The sequence below is a fragment of the Etheostoma spectabile genome, chromosome 16 (genome assembly GCF_008692095.1).
Source record: "Etheostoma spectabile isolate EspeVRDwgs_2016 chromosome 16, UIUC_Espe_1.0, whole genome shotgun sequence".
NCBI classification, from domain to species: Eukaryota; Metazoa; Chordata; class Actinopteri; order Perciformes; family Percidae; genus Etheostoma; species Etheostoma spectabile.
In genome coordinates, this window is record NC_045748.1 from 1608202 (window position 1) to 1617949 (window position 9748).

The 9748-nt window shown below is 39.9% G+C and overlaps 2 protein-coding genes across 3 annotated transcripts in view; both read right to left on the reverse strand.

Annotated features, from left to right (window-relative positions):
- Nucleotides 1–823, reverse strand: part of phpt1 (phosphohistidine phosphatase 1) — a 4968-nt gene extending 4145 nt beyond the window's left edge. Inside the window, exon 1 of the mRNA XM_032539578.1 lies at nucleotides 459–823. Coding sequence (XP_032395469.1) covers nucleotides 459–624 — 166 coding nt within the window. The 5' untranslated portion in view covers nucleotides 625–823. The remainder of the gene's footprint in view (nucleotides 1–458) is intronic.
- The window catches only part of entpd2b (ectonucleoside triphosphate diphosphohydrolase 2b), an 18079-nt gene that overhangs the window by 280 nt on the left and 8051 nt on the right, over nucleotides 1–9748 (reverse strand). Inside the window, exons 4-9 of one of the 2 annotated variants that reach the window (XR_004335631.1) lie at nucleotides 7153–7312; nucleotides 6552–6779; nucleotides 5839–6108; nucleotides 4524–4643; nucleotides 3456–3590; nucleotides 2726–3376 (exon numbers count right to left, since the gene is read on the reverse strand). Coding sequence is in view for 1 of the 2 variants with exons in the window: in XM_032539571.1 (XP_032395462.1) it covers nucleotides 3161–3376; nucleotides 3456–3590; nucleotides 4524–4643; nucleotides 5839–6108; nucleotides 6552–6779; nucleotides 7153–7312 (1129 nt within the window). In the remaining variant the exon portion in view is untranslated. Of the gene's footprint in view, nucleotides 1–1690; nucleotides 3377–3455; nucleotides 3591–4523; nucleotides 4644–5838; nucleotides 6109–6551; nucleotides 6780–7152; nucleotides 7313–9748 lie in introns of those variants that run through there. The other variant, XM_032539571.1, reaches the window with a different exon arrangement.

The window sequence follows — 9748 nt, forward strand, 5'->3', positions numbered from 1 at the left end:
TTTAACCCAATTACCACAAAAAATGGATTGGATTCCATACAACGGTCTTTGCAAATACAATTAATCACTTTCATTCCTGACTAAACTCATCTGTACGGTCCTCTGACCTTAACTATTGGTGAAAATAATTCATCATTTCTGCTTTTTTAACTCAAATTTTAAGTATAATTCTATTTAAATGAGGGTTATTGACTATGAATTCCAAAAAGCACTGTAAAACTAGTGGTAGTAAGACGGTATTAGTGGAAAAAAAGTCTGAAAAAAAGACGAAAATGTCAAATGTTTGTCCGTTTTTGACCCGGGAGGACAACACAAGGGTTAACCGAGGAGGGATTTACACTGTCATATAGCCTATGTATCTCTACGTGGACCTAACAAACTGAACACTGAGTGTGCCTTACAGACAATTTCTCATGGTTTTCGTCTTATACACTATGGTTTTAGTGCCCCTGACTTACCGTGGTACTCAGCCCAGCCATATCCTCGAACTATGTCAATCTCCGAGTCGTCTCCCTCCTCTTTGCTGTGCACGCGGATCAGGACGTACTTAAACACGCCGGATGGGTCGATGTCTGCCCGCGGTATGCTGGCCATCAGCGCCGCAGCCTTCGTCTGAGTGCACATATCCACTATTCTCAGCAACCACACTAGCAAACAAGCAAACAGACTAAATGTCTGTCTACGCCGAAAACTGAACAGCTTGAAATATTGTTTCTCGTTTTAGAAGTGAATGGAGCAACATGAATTCATAACTAGAAGAGGTTAGCTAGCTAGCTACTCCCATAGACCGCTCCACGGCTCCACAGTCACTCTTGTTCCGCCATGCAGCAAAGGCTAAAAGACTTCCGGTCACAAACTTCAAAATAAAAGCCATTCAATAAGTAGCATTTCACTCAGTCTGTAACTTTATAAAGACTTACATTTTAAATGTTTTCACCTCTGTTTGGTGTGGTGGTCACTAATGTATAATGTATCCAATATAGCAATGTATCCTTTATTAGGATACACAAGGGGAAATTACAATTTACACTCTGTTCTGTTGTTATTACACACATTTCACACAGGCTTGAATGACACACACATCCTCAGTACATACATGCACTAAATGGAGAGATGTCAGAGTGAGGGGGCTGCCCATGGAAAGGCGCCCCGAGTGGTTGGGGATTTGGTGCCTTGCTCAAGAGCACCTTGGCCCAGAAGGTGAACTAACATCTCTCCAGCTACCAGTCCACCACCAACATTTGGTCCGTAGGTGGACTTAAACCAGCGAGCCTCCGGTTCCCAACCCAACTCCCTATGGACTGAGCTACTGCCACCCACTAACGGCAAGTGTGTGTCATACTGTATTAGGTTATATCCACGCTTTCTTTCACTGTCTATATTATGAGCTAACAGTCTAGATGAAAGTAATAGATCAAAAGTCAGGAGGAATGTTTTGGGTGTTTTCAGAGGATGTTTTTAAACTTGCAGATGACTTTAAAAAAAAAAAGATTAAACAGCAAATCCTTATCAAAAATAACTTCACTGCAAAACTATCTGAATACAAAAATCCCTTCTTTTATTTTGAGGGAAATGTCATCGGAACTACACGCCTACTTCCGTAAAGCAAAGCATTTGGGGAGCTGTAGTCCAGTGCAGAGAAATAAAAGAAAGACAAGACATTCATGGAATGGACCAGTAGACTCATTGTAAAACAAAATCAAGTTTATTTTGTTATCATGGATGAAACGAACAAGGTGACCACAGAAAGAGCTACTTCTAGAGACATGGTAAGGTATAAAAATGGTCTATTGAAACACTTGTTTTAATAGGTTTAAAGCCACATACAGTAAACTGCACCAATTTTCACCAGGATTGTCTAAGTGTTTCTATTAGAAAAAACGTTTTATAAACACAAGAATACTTTTATGCTACAATATACATAAAAATGTAACTTGCTGAAAGAAACTTGTAAATTCTTGAAAAATGTGCCCAGACATGGAAAGATATGGCTACTAGTTATAACACATGCTACATCACATGTCAGATTAAAAAACAACCACTGTCAACCAAGAACTGATCACTACTTCACAACCGTAGTTATATTTGTATTGTCTAAAGTAAATTGGTGAATTCATGACAAAAACATGTATTACTGTTTAAAAAGACAAATATAAACATGAAGTCTGTGAGTAGACTAGAAGATGTTTTTTGGCAGATTAGATTCAAGTTAATTAAAAATTCAAACATTAACATAATGACACATCATTCCTCTCTGTATATCAATGGGGAATTTGGTATTCTAGTTTAACTTAAACTACTGTATCAGCAACAACTGTCATCCTACATTTTAAAACAGACATCAAGAAATAAAAATGTATGGGAGTGATTCATGAGCTCTTTTCTATCTGATATCAATCTGTATTATGAAAACGCAAATTTGACCATTAAATCCTTTGTTAAAACATCCCATGCTTGTTTTTCTGTTTTCTGTCTTTACACAATAAAACTCAAAAGTAGTTAAGAAACTCCTCCATGTGACACAAAATTTATAAGAAAAAAACATCACAATGACAGTTTTGAAGAGACTGATCCAGCTTTAATTTTTCCAGAGACTGGAGTCTGTCTCTGGCAACAAACGTAAAAAAAGAAAGAAAAAAAACTCTTGTTGATTACTTAAAGTTAACCTGGGCAGAATAAAACTGTCACCTAAAACACCTTTGTGTAACAGTGCTTGATTACATACATGCTTAAGAATACAGTCACATTTCCTACAAAAAAACCCAAAAGCTTTTACATTCTTTACATTCTACATATAAAAAAAATGGTTTGACTTTTCAAGAATAAAAATGACATTGATACCTCCCCTATAGTGCCAGTGCCACCAGGAGACCAGGGGAGTCCTACGTTCTTCTTGGTCAGGGACAAAGTTTCCCAGTTTGTGTTGGCTCTGTCCTCCAGTACATTTGATTTGAAATTTAAAAAAAGACTTACATTAAGGCCGTTTTTATACAGCCCTGTAATTTTAGGATACAAAGAGTAAACAGAAAGCCAACATAACTGTGATTCTAATTATGCAATATTAGTCAAATCCTTTGCAATCACAGTATAGAGCCAACACAAACAAAAACCTATGACTGTCTTAGTGTTTTCTGACTGCACTGTATGTTTGTTACAGTATCTAGATGGTGCTTTCACTGCCTCCTTTCTTCTTCCCAACACAAGCTCGGAGTAAGACAAAGACCAGGACTGCTGCAAGCTGGAGGACAAAGAGAAAGAGAAGCGCTCCCCACGCTCCCAGGGTCAGGGCCTTCCTCAGCCCCACCGTCTCTGCCGGCAGCAAACTGCTCAAACTCAGCATGTAGCCCAGAGCCCAACCCACCGAGGCATCCCCTGCCTGGAGGAGAATCAGCAAGTCATTACTGCACATTAGTGGAAAACGGGTCTCTTATCTAAAATGATAACGAAGTTCTCACCTTCTTCTGGAAGGAAATGCGTGGGAACGACGTCTCATCGAAGCTGTAACCTCTCAACATGAGAATCTTAACAAACACAGAGGAAGCACAGTAGTCCTGCAAACGAGACTTTTGCTGTGGAGCCAGAAGCAGCAGCTGGAACAAAAACCAAGACTTTGTTACAAGGTTGAACAATACAATACAAAGAAAAAAAATGGTTCCCATCCATGTCTGTCCAGTCCAGACTCGTATAATATATGTAGTGTAGACTTTGAAGAAGTTTAATAAAAAAGGTCCTGAGTCTATTTTTTGGGCAAAATGTGAGTACTTCTCACACATCTTACATATGTCTCTACAATCACCACAGTTTTAAGATGAGTATCATCAATTTAGTATCTGACCAAATGCCCCCTTAATCTAATCAGTTCATCATTGAACCGAAGTTGATGCTTCTGCCAAATTTAAAGGAAATTCCCTCCAGGGGTTCCTGAGATGTCATGTTCACAAGAAGGGGATGGATGGACGGATTTTGAAAAAAACACAATGCTTCCGGCAACAGCTATTGCAGACTATAGAGGCATAAAAATGACGCACATCCACGGTAAATGCTAGATTGGAGCTACAAGATGTGTCAACGTGGTTAGGATTAGGCATGAGCAGTGGGGATTGGTTAGGGTTAGGGTAAGAATACCAGGGTAAGCCAATCAGAGGCAGAGTAAGGCGGTTCACGAGACACGTCCTTTGACGTCGACACATGGAGAGGATCCTATCTAGAATCTACCCTCTTCCATCAAAATGTATATGTGGTACAAGTGTGCCACTAGAAAACGACTAATAAACAGTTGAATTGTGCATATACATGATAATGCTGATGTTTAGCACGTATATTGTTTACCATGTTTTGTAATTTAGCGTGTTGTTAGTTTACTATTATTGCTAAATAGCATTAAACACAAAGTTCACCTGAGGTTGATTGGAATGCCAGTAGTTATGCAGGTATTTGGTTATGAACCACACAAACTCCACGCATGCACAGACACAAACAATAAAATTTGAAATAAATGGAACATAAATAGCCAAAAACATTACTTGGTTGAAAGTCATCGAGCACACAGTTTTGGCTGCTTCTTCCAGTTGTGACGGAGTTTTCGCGGTGATACCGGTGGTGTGCTGTAGGAAGGAGTGAATGTAGAAGAATGCAGAGAACGCCTGATGCACACAAAAAAAGGACAAAATATAAAACTAATATTACATGGAAAATAATTTAGCAATGAATGACAAAATGACAAGTAAACAATGGTAGTATTGTAAATGTGATGAGCTGATACAGATATAAACTTAACAGCACAATACGCAGTTTCACTATACTTTATACTTTTTCAATACTTTTACCTGATCGTATTTTTGAATGTAGTACTTCTACTTGTAATGTGATATTTTCAAATTGTGGTGTTGCTACTTTTACTGAAAGCACAACTGTCACATCTTGTGCTCTTAAAAAATAAGTGTGTAGGATTTAGGCAGAAACGTAATATAATATTCATAACTTCCTTAGTGTCTAATCCCCTGAAACTAAGCGTGGTTGTGTTTTCGTTGGCTTGGAATGAGCCCTTCAAAACACTTTGCACCACCATGTTTCTCCACTAGCCAAGAACAGACAAACCAAACACTGGCTCTAGAGAGGGCCTTTGGCATTTTTACATTACCTGAAGACTGTAGGTTCTGCTGCATGCTGGGAAATGGAGGGGTGAGCGAAGAGGTACAGTATACAGCTGGTCGCAATCTGCAACCTCACCTCTAGATGCCACTAAATCCTACACACTGATCCTTTAAGTCCATTCTGCTCATGGGTTTCCATTTTTTTATTTTATTTGTTTATTTAATACAAGGACAGTTCATATTAATGGACATTTCTGGCATTACGCCAGAGTTAGCCAAAAGGCTATTTTTCATCTGCAGTCCCTAAACAGATGGTAAAAGTCACCCTAAAAAAAGTAAGATTACATATTTACATAACAATATAACAATTACAATACATCATACATTGGTTAAAAGTGGGTACTACTATTAAAGTTAAATATAAGAAAAGTTAAGTTGAATATACACTAGAAACATAGCTGACCAACAATCAGACAAGCATCAGACAAAGACATGAACAAGAATTTAAAGTATGCAATTTCAAACAACTGCTGATCCAAATGTACAGGTCTTAAATGCTTTTGTTTGTGTTTTTAGTGTGTAGTTTTTGACAGAGTACAGTATGGCCGTCTGTGGTTCAGGAAATGCTAAATAATAAATAAAAAAATAAACTCTGTAAGCATCACTAACACTGTGTCTGCATCCCTTGTGTGCTACCAGTGTGTACATCCCCTCTGTGTCATCTACTCCCTGCAGTCTTTCTTACCATGAAGCTGCCGGTGACATTGGGCTGGAAGACTTTATCAAAGGAGCACTGGGAGAAAGGGCAGCTGTCGAAGGAGAAGATCTCAGACACGTTGCTCAGACAGTGTTCATAATGTCCACTGCCTTGTACTTTCAGGGAGGCCTGGGAGTTGTAGGAGCTGGGTTTGTGCTCTGCTGTACACGGAGAATTGAATATACTGTTCAACTTTAAAGTTCGATTGTGGCCTGCAGGATAGCAGGGGTGAATGACTGACCCAGAGTAGCCCTGAGACTGAGAGAGAGACAGAGAGAGCGAGACATACAGAGTGATATGACACATTTCTGTAACAAACAAAATACTTTTGTAAAAATGTATAATTAGGTAGGACTACTTTGTATACTACCATAAAAATGATTTTGCAATGTCTTACATGATACACTATTTAGAACCCGACCAATATTGGCATGGTTGATCTATTAGGATTATTGGTTTATCACAGATGTATCGGTATGATCTACTATGTGTAGGTCTGTAAGTAACATGTTACTGCAGTAAACATGCCTTTGTCCTCTAGAGAGCACTGAAATGTTTCTATCTGTAAATGTCCTGCTCACTAACTATGTTAGACACAATAATATTATAACCAAATTTAAGGGATATTTTAGAATGTTCTACATATTCCCTAAATATTTTTTTTCCATTTCATATTTGATGGGTGTGTCATGTTACACTACCTTCACTATACGCGCCAGCAGTCTCTTGAGGACCTGGTCCTGCCCGTAGCACAGGAAGCTGTGTGTGTACAGAGAGTATTTCTGCCCATAAAGATGCAGCTTTATCATGTCGTGTTCGTCTTCTACTTCCTCCTGAGTAGCAAACGTTATCTGAGTGGACGCCCCTCCTAAATCAAGCGCTCCCACTGTGGGCCTGCCGGGGCTGAACCAGCGCCCCACAAAACCATACTGTGGAGAAATAATAAAGGAAACAGTAGCAGAATATCTTTTTCCTGGCCATTATCTTAAGAACATTTGCCTATTTCATTCACTGATTACAAGCAGACATCAGAGGGAATATTGATATGTGATCATAAGTGTTGCAGAGGCCGCTAGGTGTCAGCAGTCACCCTCTAAATAAGCTTTGAAGAGCCAAAGACATCCAGTCCCATAGTCTTTGCAACAATTAAGTATAAAAACTAATTTGAAACTGATTATTTTAAATGATCGTTTGAAAGTGGTATACTGTAGTTGATTTAGATTTAAAAAAAAGCTAACATATGTTTTTATAAATGTCAACAGATTTAAGATGCTGATTAAAAAAATATAAAAGTTATGATACCTTTATAAAGTTCTCTAAGAGATAGTTGACAGTGACCCAGCCGTACGCCCCCTCCTCCTGACCGCTCAGTATGGCCGCCCCCTGGTAGCTGAAAGGGTAGGACTGGATTTTGTGGCCCACTTCCTGCAGAATCTGAGCTGCCAGCTCTGGGTTTGAGATCCTTGTTGGGGAGAAACAAAGGTCTTCAGTCACAGCTGCAGTAAGTGACTTTTATAGACGTTCAGTCGGAGGTTCTATGAATAAAATGCTACGTTTAATGGTCAAAAAATACTTTTCACAAACCCCAGAAGGATTACAGAGAAACTACTTGGTGTAGCATGGGATACAGAAAAAAGTAATTTAAAGGTGCAATATGTAATACTGACAACTAGTGTTTAAAATTCAGTACTGCAGTACAAATTCAAAATACTGGAGGGAGTTATCTGCCCCGCCCCCTCCTCCCCAGACTCCAAGTTCACAGAGGTTGCCAGGTTGAGACAGCAGCACCCACAACAATGTTGCTAAATGCTTGTCTCACAAAACCAGACATTATTTCATAGTACAGCGGAGTAGCTAATGTTAGATGCTAGCTATATTGACAGTTCTAAACAGGGCTGCCAACTTTTCCAAAAACCTTGGAGTGAGATTTGGGGGGGCCAACCATATTTGCCGCGTACAAAGCAATTTCTTTGGGTCTTTCAGCATCATTATACTTCAGGGTTTAATGGTTGTTATATGGGGGGATGGTGCTCTCCCTAGGGGGTCTGGGGGTATGCTCCCCAGGAAAAAAATTTGAAAAATAAACCATTAAATGGCACTTTCTGGAGAGTTTTTTTGCAAAAAAAATGGAGAAATCAAGTCTTACATGATATGTGCAAAACTGTATGGTTAGGAGCCTTTGCATGTGTAGTAGCAACAGGTATTAGGGCATCAGCATTTACATTATTAACTTCTTTATATAAGAACTGACCCACCACAATGTGCCAAACATATTGAACCACATGAAGAGACAGTAGAGCGTATGTCAGAACAGCTGAGAAGTTTGGTTCTGTGGTGAACAGGTCCGGGGTCCCTGGTGTAGGGACAGGGACACAAGTTAAACTAATGTTGAGGGATCAACTAAGACCACTGAAATTCTAAAAAATGAGAACCACTGAGTTACATAAGTTCTATTCCTTTAACCTTTGTGCCAAGGTTCAGTAATGTTTGGCCCTCATCCTCTGTGCCCCCTTAATGTTTTTACTTTTTTGTGAAAATAAAGACTATTTGTTCATTTTAAAAAACATCAAATTAATTATTTACAGTTACATTTAGAGATGCACAGAGGTTAGAGATGCACAATAGTGGCCCAACGTTGCAGTATCGTATTATATATATATATATATATATATATATATATATATATATATATATATATATATATAAAATATAGTATAGCTCAGATGTGTTTCACCAGATTTCTGCTCCTATTTACAACTTTGTGCCCATTCAAAATATAACTCCTCCCATCTCTGTTGTCCGAGATTTGGAGAGTTGTAATATAGTAGCTATATATAGTATAATATAGTATATGGTGTAATATAGTCAGCTGTGCATGTCATTGCTCCGCTGATATGGTGGATCTCATTCAGACCGTCTGACAGACTCAGAGGCCCATTTGGGTCTCTGGTCTCTGACAGAGTTTAGAGGAGGCTGTATGCTGCTCTTATGGAGGTCTACGCACAGATGCAACGCCTCACTGCCCCCAGCAGAGCGAGTCCACTACAATGAACTGAAGTTGTACCTACCAGCCGCGCTGCTCACCTCTATGTTACAGAGAGAGTGGACACGAAGCGACGGACGGGTCGTGATTAGAGCTCATACCTGAAGCCGGGGAAAAGCACCTGGGATGGCTCGTGAAAAAAAGGTTCTCATTGCGCAATTTGAAAATTTCACAGACAGGGAGCGCTCTTGAACCCCCCCCCACAGTCTCTGAAAGCACAACTAGTCGATCACAAGTGGCTCAACAGGTAAAAACATAGATAAACTCATCTTTCAGAATTGACCGACCGGGCTGACACTTCAGCGTGAGAAATCGGGGGTGTGGCGTGTGCGCGTGTGAAACCAGTCAAATGCGTGTGTCTCACGGCCAATGCGTGAGAGTTGGCAGCCCTGTCTAAAGGTACGTGCTCACGCTGTCCTCTCCACACGCCAGACATACACACTTCCTCGGCTTAGAATTACAGTAGGAACCGCTAAAGATTCCACAACCTCGCTGTCCTTTTCCACCCGACTGAAATACACAATTTATTGGCTTAGAATTACGGCAACAATCGCTAAACACACTGCTAACTCACGGTCCTCTCTTCCCAATTTACACCCCCCCTCTCTTGGCTGTCGGCTACGGACCGTTGTCGGCCACGGCCGCTTGCCTGGTCCTCTGGTAACGTTAGCAGTTAGCAGGGTTAGCATGGGGGCGTTAGCCAGGACCAGTCGGGATCACTTTACTGGCTGTGTCTCAATTGTTTTTGCTAGTATGTAAACAATTCAGGAACTATAGCTAAATAATTCAATGTGAGTACACAAATGTTGAAATGACATACCCATCTCTAGTAGCCGTGATAAATTAACCTGAAGC